The sequence below is a fragment of the Haemorhous mexicanus genome, chromosome 28, assembly GCF_027477595.1.
Source record: "Haemorhous mexicanus isolate bHaeMex1 chromosome 28, bHaeMex1.pri, whole genome shotgun sequence".
Classification (NCBI taxonomy): Eukaryota; Metazoa; Chordata; class Aves; order Passeriformes; family Fringillidae; genus Haemorhous; species Haemorhous mexicanus.
Window position 1 is genome coordinate 5,678,662 of NC_082368.1, and position 15,744 is coordinate 5,694,405.

Genomic DNA, 15,744 nt, shown 5'->3' on the forward strand with positions numbered 1-15,744 from the left:
CAATTCCCGGGAATTCCCGAGAAAGGACGAGGTTTGCACCGGGATTTGGGACAATTCCCGGGAATTCCGGGGTTCCCCCGCGCACCTCTGGCTCTCAGTCCCCCCTCCGTCCGTCCCAGCTGTTCGGGGCCGTTCCGGGAGCGGCCCCGGGAATTCCGGGAGCAGCTGGGAATTCTCTGGGCTCATTAACTCGCCCTAATGAGGGGCAGGGCCGGGGCTGGCTGCCCCGGGGGGGGCAGAGCACACATCGTAAAGATCCCGGGATAAAAATTCCCGCTTTTCCCCCGGGAGCGGCTCCGGGCCCGGCCCCGGCGCTAATCGGCCCCGGGAGGGTAATTAGGCACTAATGGGGTTAATGAGCTACGGGGGGGGCGGGGGGGGATGGGGAGGGGGATGGAATATGGGATTGGGGTATCCATGGAGCGGGGTGGGAATGGGAATGGGGTATGGGATTGGGAATGGGGTATGGGAATGGGAATGGGGAATGGGAAAGGGAATGGGAATGGGGATGGAATATGGGATTGGGGTATCCATGGAGCGGGGTGGGAATGGGAAACTGGGAATGGGAATGGGAATGGGAAATGGAATATGGGATTGGGAAATGGAATATGGGAATGGGAATGGGATCTGGGAATGGGAATGGGAATGGGGAAGGGAATGGGAATGGGGATGGAATATGGGATTGGGGTATCCATGGAGCGGGGCGGGAATGGGAAACTGGGAATGGGAATGGGGATGGAATATGGGGAATGGGGATGGGAAAGGGAATGGGGATGGGGTATCCATGGAGCGGGGTGGGAATGGGAAACTGGGAATGGGAAATGGAATATGGGATTGGGGAATGGGAAATGGAATACGGGATTGGGAATGGGGTATGGGATTGAGAATGGGGTATGGGGAATGGGGATGGGAAAGGGAATGGGAATGGGACTGGGAATGGGAAATGGAATATGGAATTGGGAATGGGATCTGGGATATGGGAATGGGGAATGGAATATGGGATTGGGAATGGGGTATGGGAATGGGATTGGGGAATGGGGAATGGAATATGGGATTGGGAATGGGATCTGGGAATGGGGTATGGGAACGGAATATGGGAATGGGAATGGGGTATGGGATTGGGAATTGGACTGGGGTTGGGATCTGGGATCTGGGAATGGGATCAGAATATGGGAATGGGGTATGGGAATGGGAATGGGGTATCCATGGAGGGGGATGGGAATGGAATGGGATCAGGGAATGGGATTGGGATCTGGGATTGGGAATGGGGTATCCATGGAGCAGGATGAATTATGGGATCTGGGAATGGGAGTGGGATATGGGATTGGGAATGGGATCTGGGAATGGGAGTGGGATATGGGATTGGGAATGGGGTGTGGAATCTGCGAATGGGATTGGGAATGGGATCTGGGACTGGGATATCCATAGAGCAGGGAGAGCCTTTCTTGGGATGGACCGGGATCTGGGAATGGGGTACCCATGGCAATTCCTAAATGAGATTTGGGAATCCCAAACTGGGATCTGGCAATCCCAAAAGAGGATCTGTCAATCCCAAACTGGAATTTGGCAATCCCAGACTGGGATCTGGCAATCCCAAACTGGAATTTGGCATTCCCAGACTGGAATTTGGCATTCCCAGACTGGAATTTGGCATTCCCAGACTGGAATTTGGCAATCCTAGACCGGGATCTGGCAATCCCAAAAGAGGATCTGGCAATCCCAGACTGGAATTTGCAATCCCAGACTGGAATTTGGCAATCCAGACTGGAATTTGCAATCCCAAACCGGAATTTGGCAATCCCAAACTGGAATTTGGCAATCCCAAACTGGAATTTGGCATTCCCAGACTGGGATCTGGCAATCCCAGACTGGAATTTGCAATCCCAAACTGGAATTTGGCATTCCCAGACTGGGATCTGGCAATCCCAGACTGGAATTTGCAATCCCAAACCGGAATTTGGCAATCCCAAACTGGGATCTGGCAATCCCAAACTGGAATTGGCAATCCCAAACCGGGATCTGGCAATCCCAAACTGGGATCTGGCAATCCCAGACTGGAATTTGCAATCCCAAACTGGAATTTGGCATTCCCAGACTGGAATTTGGCATTCCCAAACCAGGATCTGGAAATCCCAAACTGGAATTTGGCATTCCCAGACCGGGATCTGGCAATCCCAAAAGAGGATCTGGCAATCCCAGACTGGGATCTGACAATCCCAAACTGGAATTTGCAATCCCAAACTGGAATTTGGCAATCCAAAACCGGGATCTGGCAATCCCAGACTGGAATCTGGCATTCCCAGTCGGGATCTGCCCCCCTGCCCCCAGACTCCCCCTCGGAGCTCCCATTTTTGGGAAGGACGGGCCGGATTCGGGGCTGGCCGATCCCCAATTCCCGGGATGTCACCGAGGCAGGAGTTCCACGGCCGAACCGGGAATTCCGGGGTTTGTTTTTCCAGGGATTCGGGGCCGGGCAGAAATGCTCAGCGGCCGTGAATGTCAATATTGGCCCAGGCCATTTCCCGCCCGGAATGGCCCCAATTCCCGCCGGGATTTCCTGGATACCCTCGGGAGCCGGGATAAAAACGGCCCCGAGCGGCCCCGGGCCCGCAGAGCTGCGGAGTCGGCACCGGGAGGTGAGGGGAGACGGGGGGAAAATGGGAATTCTGGGGGGAAAATGGGAATTTTGGGGGGAGAAATGGGAATTTTGGGGGGAGAAATGGGAATTCTGGGGGGCGTAATGGGAATTTTGGGGGGATAATGGGAATTTTGGGGGGAGTAATGGGAATTCTGAGGAAATAATGGGAATTTTGGGGGGAAAAAATGGGAATTTTGGGGGGGAAAATGGGAATTCTAGGGGGGGATTATGGGAATTCTGGGAGGGGTAATGGGAATTCTGGGGGGGGTAATGGGAATTTTGGGGGATAATGGGAATTTTGGGGGGATAATGGGAATTCTGGGGGGGATACTGGGAATTCTGGGGGGAAAATGGGAATTTTGGAGGGAATAATGGGAATTTTGGGGGGATAATGGGAATTCTGGGGGGGAAAATGGGAATTTTGGGGGGGAAATGGGAATTTTGGGGGGATAATGGGAATTTTGGGGGGGATAATGGGAATTCTGGGGGAATGGGAATTTTGGGAGATGTGGGAATTCCAGGGGGAAATGCGAACTCCAGGGGGAAAAGGGAATTTTGGGAGAAATGGAGATTTTGGGAGATGTGGGAATTCCAGGGGGGAATGGGAATTTCAGGGGGAAATGGGAATTTTGAAGGAAAATGGGAATTCCAGGGAGATGTGGGATTTCTGGGGGAAATGGAGATTTTGGGAAATGTGGGAATTCCAGGGGGAAAGGGGAATTCCAAGGAGAAATGGGAATTTTGGGGGAAATGGGAATTTTGGGGGAAATGGGGATTTTGGGAGATGTGGGAATTCCAGGGGGAAATGGGAATTCCGGGGGAAATGGGAATTTTCAAGGAAATATGGGAATTCCAGGGGGAAATGGGAATTTTGAGGAAAAATGGAATTCCGTGGGGGAAAAAAAAAGGGAATTCCAGCTCTCAGCGGATTGGGAAGGGTTTGGTTTCCCGCGGGGGATTCGGGCTCGGGAATTCCCGGCTGCTGCCCCCACTCCCGAGCCGCTCCCGCCGGGAATTCCGGAGCTCGGGAAGGGCGGGAGGTTGGGATCGCATCCCGAGCGTGCCGCAGGCGATCCCGGAGATCCCGATCCTGTCCCGGTGATCCCGAGGGAATTCCGCCGGGGATGACGGCGCTGAGGGCCGCTGCCGCTGCTGCTGCTGGCCGGCTGGGCGTGCTGGGAGCGGAGGAGAGCGCGGGGTGAGCGGGACCGGGACCGGGACCGGGAACGGGAACGGGAACGGGAGCGGGAGCGGGAGCGGGAACGGGAACGGGAACGGGAGCGGGACCGGGACCGGGGTGAGCGGGACCGGGAGCGGGAACGGGAATGGGAACGGGACCGGGAACGGGAACAGGGAACGGGGAACGAGCGGGGACCGGGAACCGGGAGTCCCCTCTGTCCCGCCGTGGCAGTGCCAACCCAGCTGTCCCGCTGTCCGTCTGTCCCCCTGACCCCGCTGTCCCCCTGTCCCCCTGACCCCTCTGTCCCCCTGTCCTGTCCCTCTGTCGCAGTGCCAACCCCGCTGTCCGTCTGTCCCCCTGACCCCGCTGTCCCCCTGTCTGTCCCTCTGTGGCAGTGCCAGCCCGGCTGTCCCCGCTGTCCCCCTGACCCCGCTGTCCCCGCTGTCCGTCTGTCCCCCTGACCCCGCTGTCCCCCCTGTCTGTCCCTCTGTGGCAGTGCCAGCCCCGCTGTCCCCGCTGTCCCCCTGACCCCGCTGTCCGTCTGTCCCCCTGACCCCGCTGTCCCCCTGACCCCGCTGTCCCCCCGTCTGTCCCTCTGTGGCAGTGCCAGCCCCGCTGTCCCTGCTGTCCCCCTGACCCCGCTGTCTGTCTGTCCCTCTGTGGCAGTGCCAGCCCCGCTGTCCCCGCTGTCCGTCTGTCCCGCCGTTACTCCGAGGCCACCCTGGCCAGTGACTACAGCCGCACCATGGACCACGTGCTGCGCAAGAACTTCGTGGAGTGGCTGCTGGCCCGGCGCGAGAGGAACAGCCCGTGAGACCCCAGACCCCAATTCCCAATTCCCCAATTCCCCAATTCCCAATTCCCCAATTCCCAATTCCCCAATTCCCAAATTCCCCAATTCCCAAATTCCCGAATTCCCCAATTCCCGAATTCTCCAATTCCCGAATTCCCCAATTCCCAAATTCCCCAATTCCCAAATTCTCCAATTCCCAAATTCTCCAGTTCCTGAATTCCTCAATTCCCCAGTTCACAGTTCCCCAAATTCTCCAATTCCCAAATTCCCAAATTCTCCAATTCCCCAATTCCCAAATTCCCAATTCCCCAATTCCCAAATTCCCCAATTCCCAAATTCCCTAATTCCTGAATTCCCCAATTCCCAAATTCCCCAATTCCCAATTCCCCAATTCCCCAATTCCCAAATTCCCCAATTCCCAATTCCCAAATTCTCCAATTCCCAAATTCCCCAATTCTCCAATTCCCAAATTCCCCAATTCCGCAGTTTTCCAATTCCCAAATTCTCCAATTCCCAAATTCCCCAGTTCTCCAATTCCCCAATTCCTGAATTCCCCGATTCCCAAGTCCCCAATTCCCAAATTCCCCAATTCCCAAGTCCCCAATTCCCAAATTCCCCAATTCCCAAATTCCCCAATTCCCCAGTTCTCCAATTCCCCAATTCCTGAATTCCCCAGTCCCGAATTCTCCAATTCCTCAATTCCCCAGTTCACAGTTCCCCAAATTTCTCAATTCCTCAATTCCCTAATTCCCAAATTTCCTATTTCCCAAATTCCTCAATTCCCCAATTCCTAATCTCCCCAGCTCCAGAATTCCCCAATTCCAGAATCCCCAAATCCCCCGAATTCCCCAATCCCCAAATTCCCAAATCCCCAAATCCCAAATTCCCATCTTTTTTTCCCCAAACCCCCCTGGGGATTTCCGGCCCAGCAGGATCCCGGCACCCTCTGCTGGAATTTTTTGGGAATTTTGGGGAATTTTTGGGGGAATTTTTGGGGAATTTTTGGGGGAATTTTTGGGAATTTTTGGGGGAATTTTCCCCTCTTTCTCTCCCGCAGCGCGGCCGGGACCCCCCGGGGGGAAAATCGGGATTTGGGAGCGAGCCCGGGACGGCCCCGGGAAAACCGGGAAAAGCCCAGGTGGGGCAGGGAAAAGGGATTTGGGGGTTTATGGGAATTTGGGGGTTTTATGGGAATTTGGGGGTTTATGGGAATTTGGGGGTTTTATGGGAATTTGGGGTTTTTTAATGGAATTTTTGGGAATTTTTGAATGGATATTTGGGGATTTTTAATGGCAATTTGGGTTTTTTTAAATGGAATTTTGGGGGGTTTTTAATGGAATTTTGGGGGGTTTTTATGGAAATTTGGGGGAATTTTATGGAATTTTGGGGGATTTTAATGGACATTCGGGGGATTTTTAATGGAAATTTGGGGTTTTTTTTAATGGAATTTGGGAGTATTCTTTAAATGGAAATTTGGGGGTTTAAATGGAAATTTTGGGTTTTTTTAATGGAAATTTGGGGGATTTTTAATGGAAATTTGAGGGGTTTTTATGGAAATTTGGGGGTTTTTTTAATGGAAATTTGGGAGTATTTTTTTAATGGAAATTTGGGGGGTTTTTTTAATGGAAATTTGAGGGTTTTTTAATGGAAATTTGGGGTTTTTTAATGGAAAGTTGGGTTTTTTAAAATGTAAATTTGGGGGATTTTAATGGAATTTTGGGGGATTTTTAATGGAAATTTGGGGGTTTTTTATGGAAATTTGGGGGATTTTTTATGGAATTTTGGAAAATTTTTGGGGTTTTATTAAAGGAAATTTGGGGGGTTTTGGAGGTTTTAATGCAAATTGGGGATTTGGGTTTTTTTAATGGAAATTTGGGGTTTTTTTTAAAGGAAATGTAGGGATTTTTGGGGTTAGTTTCAATGGGATTTGTTGGGTTATAAAAATGGAAAATTGGGGGATTTATTTAATGGAAATTTATGAACATTTGGGGAATTTTTGGGTTTTTTTAATGGAAACAGAAACACCTCCCCCGATGAGAGTTTGGTGTGGGGGACAGGAGCTGATTTTGGGGCCAAACCCCCCCAAACCCCCAAAATCCCCCATATCCCAAACAAAATTCAACATTTTGGGGTCTTCACCCAGCAGGAAACATTCAAACCCACCAAAATTCAATTTAGGATTTGGAGAAGAGGACACCAAACCTGCAATTTTTTCCCTTTAATTCTGTTTTCACTGATTATTTTTAATTTTTTGGGGTTTTTTTGTGGGTTTTTTTTGCAGTTTTCCAGCTCTGGAAGGCTCTGAGGGCTTGAGGGAATTTTGGGAGCAGGAATTCCTGAGGTGGCTGAGCTCGGGCCAGCTCTGCGGGGCCACGTGAGTCCCTGAAAACCCCAAAAATCCCTCAAAATTCAATTTTTTTTTCTTTTTTTTTTGTGGGATGACGTTCCCACAGAAGCCTTGAGGGAATTTTTAGGAATTTTGGGGTTTTTTTTCCTCTTCCAGGGCCACCTAACTGCAGGATTTCCATGGAATTCCCACGGGCACGGCGGGAGGAGCGGGAATTTCCTGAGGGGGGGGAAAAAAGAATTAATAATAATAATTATTAATAATTAAAAATTATTCATAATAATGGAGTTATTATATAAAAATAAAGGAGTTTCACCTCGAGATGATCCTAAATCCCTTGGGAAGGGTCCCTGACCCTAAATCCCCTGGGATTGGCCCCACAAAATCTCCTCTGGCCCCACAGAGCTTTGCCCGACCCCACAAAACGTTTCTGACCCCACAGAAAACTTTTGGTCCTACAGAACCTTCTCTGATCCCCAAAAAAACCTTCCCAGGTCCCACAGAACCCGTTCTGGTCCCACAGAACCTTCTCTGGATCCACAAATCCTTCCCTGGTCCCACAGAACATTTCTGGCCCCACAAATCCTTTTTACCCCCACAAACCCTCAGCCCCACAGCCCACTCCCTGACCCCACAAACCCTTTTTACCCCACAAACCCTTTTTAGCCCCACAAACCCTTTTTAACCCCACAAATCCCCTCCGCTCCCTCACCCCGTCTCCTCCTCCCGCCGGACGCTCCCCCATCCCAAACCCTCCCTCAGGCACCACGGACCCCGCCCCTTTCCGCCCACCGCCAGATTGACAACTCCCTCACCCAATCACCGAACGCCCACCGACCTCAACCCACCAATCACCACCCGCGTCCCCGCCCCTCCCCTCCCTCCTTCTTCCCGCCATGCCCGGATGCGGGGAGGCGGGGTTTCCTCGGGGCTCGACCAATGGGAAGGGTGGGCTCGGGCGCGCGCGCGCGGCGGCAGCCAATGGGAACGGAGGACGCCGGGGGGGACACGGCCAAGGTGACGCTGCCCACAGAGCCGCCGCCGCCGCCGGCCCGAGCGGACCCCGCGCAGGTGGGACCCGGCCCGGCCCGGCCCCGCTGCTCCCGGGGCTCCCGGACAGAGCTGCGGCCCGGCCGATGCTCGCTGGGGTCGTGCCCTTCGCTGCCCGGCGGGCGGTGGGGCCTGCGCTGCCCTCGGGAGGGTCGTGAGGGCGCCGGTGTGGGAGGGAGGGCGGGAGGAGCTGCCCGGGGCAGGCACCGAGCGGGGATTAACGGGGGAGGGCTGAGGGGACAGCCGGGGACACGGAGGGGACAGGGGGGTTAAAGCCTTGCGGACAGCCAGGGACACGGTGGGGACAGAGTCTTGGGGACAGGTCGGGACACGGTGGGGTTAAAACCTTGCGGACAGCCAGGGACACGGTGGGGACAGAGCCTTGGGGACAGGGTGGGGACACAGTGGGGTTAAAGCCCCGGGGACACAGTGGGGTTGAAACCTTGGGGACACGGTGGGTTTAAAGCTTTGGGGACAATTGGGGACACGGTGGGGTTAAGTCCTTGGGGACACGGTGGGTTTAAAGCTTTGGGGACAATTGGGGACACGGTGGATCAAAACCTTGGGGACACGGTGGGTTTAAAGCTTTGGGGACAATTGGGGACACGGTGGGGTTAAGTCCTTGGGGACACGGTGGGTTTAAAGCTTTGGGGACACGGTGAGTCAAAGCCTTGGGGACACGATGGGGTTAAAACTTTGGGGACAGTTGGGGACACAGTGGGGTTAAGTCCTTGGGGACACAGTGGGGTTAAATCCTTGGGGACATTTGGGGACATGGTGGGGTTATAGCCTTGGGGACACTGGGGTTAAATTCTTGGGGACATTTGGGGACACGGTGGGGTTAAAGCTCCGGGGACATTTGGGGACATGGTAGGGTTAAATCCTTGGGGACAGTTGGGGGGACAATGGGGTCAAATCCTTGAGGACACGATGGGGTTAGATCCTTGGGGACATTTGGGGACATGGTGGGGTTAAAGCCTTGGTGACACGATGGGGTTAAATCCTTGGGGACACAATGGGGTTAAATCCTTGGGGACATTTGGGGACAGGCTGGGGTTAAAGCCTTGGGGACATTTGGGGACAGGGTGGGGTTAAATCCTTGGGGACATTTGGGGACAGGCTGGGGTTAAAGCCTTGGGGACATTTGGGGACAGGGTGGAGCTAAAGCCTTGGGGACACTGGGGTTAAATCCTTGGGGACATTTGGGGACAGGGTGGGGTGAAAGCCCTGGGGTCAGTGGGACAAAGCCCTGGGGACACAGATCCAGGCTGGGGACACAACCCTGGGGACACTGCCCCGTGCTGGGGCCAGCAGGGTGTGTGTCACCCCGCGGGGGGGTGGCCTGGTGACAGCAGCACCATCCCAATCCCGTTTTTTATTATTTATTTCTCATTCCTGTGCTGTTTTTTGTGGCAGACCCAGCAAGATGCAGGCTCCCGTGGCTCTCCTCGGCTCCCCAGCGCTGGTGGGTGCTGCCTGGGGCAATTCCCAGTGGGAATTTTTGGGGTTTTTGGGGGTTCCTCCCCTCCCAGCTGGGCGGTTTCAGCCTGGCTTGGAGGAGGAAGGGACCAAGGTGACTCTGGTGACACCGTGGGAGTGGCTGGCAGGGAGGGTGGGAGCTCTGCATTCCCACTCAGGATTCCCTTCCTTTCCTGAGGGAAAAATGGGGAAAAAAATGGGATTTCTGGGGCTGGCTCAGCCTGGGCTGTGTGGGGCTGGTCTGAGTGGAACAGCCCCATTGAGAACCCCAAACTGGCCAATTTTGGGTCACTTTGGGGTGTTTGAGGGGGTGCTCCAAGGAAGGGACCAAGGTGACTCTGGTGACACCGTGGGAGTGTGAGTGGCTGGCAGGGAGGGTGGGAGCTCTGCATTCCCACTCAGGAATCCCTTCCTTTCCTGGGGAAAAATGGGGAAAAAAATGGGATAAATGGGGTTGGCTCAGCCTGGGCTGTGTGGGGCTGGTCTGAGTGGAACAGCCCCATTGAGAACCCCAAATTGGCCAATTTTGGGTCACTTTGGGGTGTTTGAGGGGGTTTCAGTGCTCCAAGGAAGGGACCAAGGTGACTCTGGTGACACCGTGGGAGTGGCTGGCAGGGAGGGTGGGAGCTCTGCATTCCCACTCAGGAATCCCTTCCTTTCCTGGGGGAAAAATGGGGGAAAAAATGGGATTTCTGGGATTGGCTCAGCCTGGGGTGTGTGGGGCTGGTCTGAGTGGAACAGCCCCATTGAAAACCCCAAATTGGCCAATTTTGGGTCACTTTGGGGTGTTTGAGGGGGTTTCAGTGCTCCAGAAAACACCTGGGGGGCTCCTGAGGGTTGGGGGTGCTGAGCTGTGCTGGGAGGGGCTGCAGGGTTTGGGGTGTGGTTTGGGATTTGGGTTTGGGGTGGGATTTGGGGTGGGGTTTAGAGCAGGCTGCAGGGTTTGGGTTGGGGTTTGGGGTGGGATTTAGGGTGGGCTGCAGGGTTTGGGGTAGGGTTTGGGGTTTAGGGCAGGCTGCAGGGTTTGGGGTGGAGTATGGGTTGGGGTTTAGGGCAGAATTTGGGTTGGGGTTTAGGGTGGGGTTTGAGTTGGGACTTAGGGCAGGCTGCAGGGTTTGGGTGGGGTTTGGGATTTGGGTTTAGGGCAGGGTTTGGGGTGGGATTTAGGGAGGGCTGCAGGGTTTGGGTTGGGGTTTGGGATTTAGGACAGGCTGCAGGGTTTGGGTTGGGGTTTGGGTTGGGATTTAGGGAGGGCTGCAGGGTTTGGGGTAGGGTTTGGGGTTTAGGGCAGGCTGCAGGGTTTGGGGTGGAGTATGGGTTGGGGTTTAGGGCAGAATTTGGGTTGGGGTTTAGGGTGGGGTTTGAGTTGGGACTTAGGGCAGGCTGCAGGGTTTGGGTGGGGTTTGGGATTTGGGTTTAGGGCAGGGTTTGGGGTGGGATTTGGGTCGGGGTTTAGGGCAGGCTGCAGGGTTTGGGTGGGGTTTGGGGTGGGATTTAGGGAGGGCTGCAGGGTTTGGGTTGGGGTTTAGGGTGGGCTGCAGGGTTTGGGTCGGGGTTTAGGGCAGGCTGCAGGGTTTGGGTGGGGTTTGGGGTGGGATTTAGGGCAGGCTGCAGGGTTTGGGTTGGGGTTGGGTGGGATTTAGGGTGGGCTGCAGGGTTTGGGTCGGGGTTTAGGGCAGGCTGCAGGGTTTGGGTCGGGGTTTAGGGCAGGCTGCAGGGTTTGGGTGGGGTTTGGGGTGGGATTTAGGGTAGGCTGCAGGGTTTGGGGTGGGGTTTAGGGTGGGCTGCAGGGTTTGGGGTGGGGTTTAGGGTGGGCTGCAGGGTTTGGGTTGGGGTTTAGGGAGCACTGCAGGGGTTGGGGTTTAGGGCAGGCTGTCCCTCAGAGGGTGCTGGGCTGCTTGGGCAGTCTGGGCTGGCCCGGTGTCCCCAGCTGTCCCTGTCGCTGTCCCTGCAGTTCCGCTGCTGCTCCAGGGCTCTGGCCAGGCCCGTGTCCGTGGCTGTGTTCAGCAGGCCTGAGGAGAGCACGCAGGTGAGACAGCCTGGCCTTGGGCCTCATCCTCATCCTCAGCCTTCATCCTGCTCCTGCATCCTCATCCTTCATCCTCAGCCTTCATCCTGCTCCTGCATCCCCATCCTTCATCCTCAGCCTTCATCCTGCTCCTTCATCCTCATCCTCCAATCTCATCCTGCTCCTTCATCCTCATCCTCCAATCTCATCCTGCCCCTGCATCCCCATCCTTCATCCTCAGCCTTCATCCTGCTCCTTCATCCTCATCCTTCATCCCCATCCTGCTCCCGCATCCCCATCCTTCATCCTCATCCTCCAATCTCATCCTGATCCTTCATCCTCATCCTCCATCCTGCTCCTTCATCCCCATCCTGCTCCTCCATCCTCATCCTCCATGCTCGCGCTGTTCATCAGCACCAACGCCCCCTTCCCTTGCTGGGTGCCAGCCCTGAGGTGTCCCTAGCTGTCCCCATGTCCCTGCCCTGTCCCCTGATGTGTGTCCCCATGTCCCTGATGTGTCCCACAGGTGTCGCTGGCCATGCCCTGCCCCGTGCAGCCCTGGCAGCAGTTCCTGACAGCAGTGCTGTCCCCATGTCTCTGATGGATCCCGTGTCCCTGAGCTGTCCCCTGAGCTGTCCCCATGTCCCCGCTGTGTCCTGCAGGAGTTGCTGGCCGCGCAGCCCTGGCGGCAGTTCTGCAGCACGGCGCTGTCCCTGTCCCCGTGTCCCTGAGCTGTCCCCGTGTCCATGCTGTGTCCCCATGTCCTTGAGGTGTCCCCATGTCCCCGATGTGTCCCCATGTCTCCCGCAGATGTCACTGCCCGTGCAGCCCGGCAGCAGTTCCGCAGCACGACGCTGTCCCTGAGGTGTCCCCATGTCCCTGCTCTGTCCCCGATGTGTCCCCGCTGTGTCCCGCAGGTGTCACTGCCTGTGCAGCCCCGGCGGCAGTTCTACAGCACGGCGCTGTCCCTGTCCCCATGTCCCTGAGGTGTCCCCATGTCCCTGAGGTGTCCCCATGTCCCTGAGCTGTCCCCTGCTGTGTCCCCATGTCCCGCAGGTGTCGCTGCCCGCGCAGCCCCGGCGGCAGTTCCGCAGCACGGCGCTGTCCCTGTCCCCGTGTCCCTGAGCTGTCCCCGTGTCCCTGAGGTGTCCCCGTGTCCCTGAGGTGTCCCCATGTCCCTGAGCTGTCCCCTGCTGTGTCCCCATGTCCCGCAGATGTCGCTGCCCGCGCAGCCGCGGCGGCAGTTCCGCAGCACGGCGCTGTCCCTGTCCCCGTGTCCCTGAGCTGTCCCCATGTCCCTGCCCTGTCCCCGATGTGTCCCCGCTGTGTCCCGCAGGTGTCGCTGCCCGCGCAGCCGCGGCGGCAGTTCCGCAGCACGGCGCTGGCCCGGGACATCGACACGGCCGCCAAGTTCATCGGGGCCGGCGCCGCCACCGTGGGCGTGGCGGGCTCGGGGGCGGGGATCGGCACCGTCTTCGGGAGCCTCATCATCGGCTACGCCAGGTGGGCTGGGCGGGGTCTGGGGCCATTCCCGGGATTTGGGGCCATTCCCGGGGTCTGGGGCTGTTCCCCGGGATTTGGGGGATTTGGGGCCATTCCCGGGGTTTGGGGCCATTCCCGGGGTCTGGGGCCATTCCCGGGGTCTGGGGCCATTCCCGGGGTCTGGGGCCATTCCCGGGGTTTGGGGCTTTCCCCAGGATTTGGGGCTTTCCCCGGGGTTTGGGGGGTTTGGGGCCTTTCCCGGGATTTGGGGCTGTTTCCCGTTCCCTGTTCCCATTCCCTGGTTCCGGACACCATTCCCCATTCCCATATTCCCATTCCCCATTCCTATTCCCCATTCCTATTCCCATTCCCCATATCCCCATCCCCATTCCCATATTCCCGTTCCCATCCCCATATTCCCATTCGCAATCCCACATTCCCCCATTCCCAATCCCCCCATTCCCAATCCCCCCATTCCCAGTCCCCCATTCCCAATCCCACATTCCCATTCCAGGAACCCCTCTCTGAAGCAGCAGCTCTTCTCTCCCATTCCCAATCCCACATTCCCAATTCCCCATTCCCAATCCCCCATTTCCAATCCCATATTCCCCCATTCCCAATCCCACATTCCCCATTCCCAATCCCCCATTCCCAATCCCCCATTCCCAATCCCATATTCCCCCATTCCCAATGCCCCATTCCCATTCCAGGAACCCCTCCCTGAAGCAGCAGCTCTTCTCCCCATTCCCAATCCCCCATTCCCAATCCCACATTCCCCCATTCCCATTCCAGGAACCCCTCTCTGAAGCAGCAGCTCTTCTCTCCCATTCCCAATCCCCCATTCCCCCATTCCCAATCCCACATTCCCATTCCCAATCCCCCATTCCCAATCCCACATTCCCCCATTCCCATTCCAGGAACCCCTCCCTGAAGCAGCAGCTCTTCTCCCCATTCCCAATCCCATATTCCCCCATTCCCAATCCCCCATTCCCATTCCCAATCCCCCATTCCCATTCCCCCATTCCCCATTCCCAATCCCATATTCCCCCATTCCCAATCCCCTATTCCCAATCCCCCAATCCCACATTCCCCCATTCCCATTCCAGGAACCCCTCCCTGAAGCAGCAGCTCTTCTCCCAATCCCCCATTCCCAATCCCACATTCCCAATCCCACATTCCAGGAACCCCTCCCTGAAGCAGCAGCTCTTCTCCCCATTCCCAATCCTATATTCCCCCATTCCCAATGCCCCATTCCCATTCCAGGAACCCCTCCCTGAAGCAGCAGCTCTTCTCCCCATTCCCATTCCCCCATTCCCCATTCCCAATCCCATATTCCCCCATTCCCAATGCCCCATTCCCATTCCAGGAACCCCTCCCTGAAGCAGCAGCTCTTCTCCCCATTCCCATTCCCCCATTCCCCATTCCCAATCCCATATTCCCCCATTCCCAATGCCCCATTCCCATTCCAGGAACCCCTCCCTGAAGCAGCAGCTCTTCTCCCCATTCCCAATCCCACATTCCCCCATTCCCAATCCCCCATTCCCAATGCCCCAATCCCACATTCCAGGAACCCCTCCCTGAAGCAGCAGCTCTTCTCCTACGCCATCCTGGGCTTCGCCCTGTCCGAGGCCATGGGGCTCTTCTGTCTGATGGTGGCCTTCCTCATCCTCTTCGCCATGTGACCCCGGGGCTGCTCCTCCTCTCCCACAGTAAACCACGCACTTCTCTACGGAATTCCGTCTCCCTGGATCGTTCTTACCTTTGGTTTTCACTTCCTGGGCGAGGTTCTGGCCTGGCTGGGAAATGCCAGCTCTGTGGGATGGGAATGGGAAGGTGGAGTCGACTGAAATGTGCAGAAATCCCCCCAAATCTGGGCCCTGGGAGAGCAGAGGTTGGGTTGGGGGCTGGGATGGAATTCCCAGAGGAAACCACAGATTTCTCTATGGAATTCCCTGTTTTGGGATCTTTTTTACTTTTAATTTTCACTTTCTGGGGGAGGTTCTGGCCTGGGTTGGTGTTGGGGGTTGGAAAATCCCAACTGTGGAGTGGAAAGCGAAGGTGGAGTCGACTGAAATCTGCAGAAATCCCCCCAAATCCGGGCCCTGGGAAAACCCAGCTCCGTGAGGAGAGGGGTGGGGGAGAATTCCTGGGAATCCGTGGCTGCCCCATCCCTGGAATGTCCCGGAGCAGCTTCCTGGGAATTGTCCCTGGGCACGGTTCCAGCTCCCTCCCCTCCCAAACCCTCCTTGGCAGAAGGGAATTCCCAGGAATTCCGGGAATTCTCAGCTCTGGATCTCTCCTCGGAGCAGAATTCCCAGCAAATCCCCGGAGCTGAGGGGTTTCAGTTCTGGAGCAGGTCAGGGGGGAGGAATTCCCAAATGAATCCCCCCCAAATCCCTTTGGGATTCTGGGAGCGGCGGCCGCGCCTGGGAGGAAAGGGAGCCCGCGGGGAGCTTGGCTCGTTAGCTGCTCGCAGTAATTAAGTTAATTAACGCAGCCACGCCTCTGCCCCGAGCCTCTGGCAGCGGCTGTGACATTCCCGGGAGTGGGAACACACGGGGATGGGGATGGGGGCTCTGTCTGGGGACATTCCTGGGGACATTCCTGGGAGTGGGACATGGGGGTGGGTGGCTCTGTTTGGGGACATTCTTGGGGACATTCTTGGGAATGGGACACGGGAAATGGGGGCTCTGTTTGGGGACATTCCTGGGGACATTCCTGGGAATGGGAATGGCACACAGGGATGGGACACAGGGATTGGTGGCTC

General features: G+C 56.2%; 3 protein-coding genes and 1 long non-coding RNA gene across 7 annotated transcripts in view; 2 read left to right on the plus strand and 2 right to left on the minus strand.

Moving 5' to 3' along the window:
- The window catches only part of IGF2BP1 (insulin like growth factor 2 mRNA binding protein 1), a 23,482-nt gene extending 19,791 nt beyond the window's left edge, over nt 1-3,691 (minus strand). The window contains 1 exon segment of the mRNA XM_059869126.1: nt 3,631-3,691. Coding sequence (XP_059725109.1) covers nt 3,631-3,691 — 61 coding nt within the window.
- On the plus strand, nt 2,624-7,238 carry LOC132339206 (gastric inhibitory polypeptide-like). Its single transcript, XM_059869366.1, has 6 exons — nt 2,624-2,636; nt 3,708-3,836; nt 4,485-4,628; nt 5,669-5,749; nt 6,893-6,985; nt 7,115-7,238. Exons 2-6 carry the CDS (start codon nt 3,763-3,765, stop codon nt 7,122-7,124), a joined length of 402 nt encoding a protein of 133 aa, XP_059725349.1. The 5' UTR covers nt 2,624-2,636; nt 3,708-3,762; the 3' UTR covers nt 7,125-7,238.
- Nucleotides 6,815-7,732, minus strand: LOC132339207 (uncharacterized). The gene is made up of 2 exons (XR_009489615.1): nt 7,671-7,732; nt 6,815-7,177 (listed from the first exon to the last, which is right to left on the minus strand). It is a non-coding gene; the product is annotated as an uncharacterized LOC132339207 (long non-coding RNA).
- A 159-nt stretch (nt 7,733-7,891) lies between these two features.
- On the plus strand, nt 7,892-14,711 carry ATP5MC1 (ATP synthase membrane subunit c locus 1). 4 transcript variants are annotated; one of them, XM_059869454.1, is made up of 5 exons: nt 7,892-8,029; nt 9,425-9,473; nt 11,442-11,516; nt 12,832-12,998; nt 14,545-14,711. In XM_059869454.1, the coding sequence occupies exons 2-5, from the start codon at nt 9,435-9,437 to the stop codon at nt 14,657-14,659; spliced, it is 396 nt and encodes a 131-aa protein (XP_059725437.1). In that variant the 5' UTR covers nt 7,892-8,029; nt 9,425-9,434; the 3' UTR covers nt 14,660-14,711. The 4 variants fall into 4 exon arrangements, with proteins under 4 accessions (XP_059725437.1, XP_059725435.1, XP_059725436.1 ...); XM_059869452.1 differs by lacking the exon at nt 14,545-14,711 and adding an exon at nt 13,688-14,372; XM_059869453.1 differs by lacking the exon at nt 9,425-9,473 and having other exon boundaries at nt 7,916-8,029.
- The last annotated feature ends 1,033 nt before the right edge of the window (nt 14,712-15,744 follow it).

What these genes read in the sequence shown, in the direction of transcription:
- LOC132339206 (XM_059869366.1), top strand. Translation starts at nt 3,763, where the DNA reads ATGACGGCGCTGAGGGCCGCTGCCGCTGCTGCTGCTGGCCGGCTGGGC. An exon ending in CGGCGCGAGAGGAACAGCCC is followed by an intron (nt 4,629 to 5,668) that starts GTGAGACCCCAG and finishes TCTCTCCCGCAG; the next exon opens with CGCGGCCGGGACCCCCCGGG. An exon ending in GAAAACCGGGAAAAGCCCAG is followed by an intron (nt 5,750 to 6,892) that starts GTGGGGCAGGGA and finishes TTTTTTTTGCAG; the next exon opens with TTTTCCAGCTCTGGAAGGCT.
- ATP5MC1 (XM_059869451.1), top strand. Translation starts at nt 7,940, where the DNA reads ATGGGAACGGAGGACGCCGGGGGGGACACGGCCAAGGTGACGCTGCCC. An exon ending in GGCCTGAGGAGAGCACGCAG is followed by an intron (nt 11,517 to 12,831) that starts GTGAGACAGCCT and finishes TGTGTCCCGCAG; the next exon opens with GTGTCGCTGCCCGCGCAGCC. An exon ending in CTCATCATCGGCTACGCCAG is followed by an intron (nt 12,999 to 13,687) that starts GTGGGCTGGGCG and finishes TTCCCATTCCAG; the next exon opens with GAACCCCTCCCTGAAGCAGC.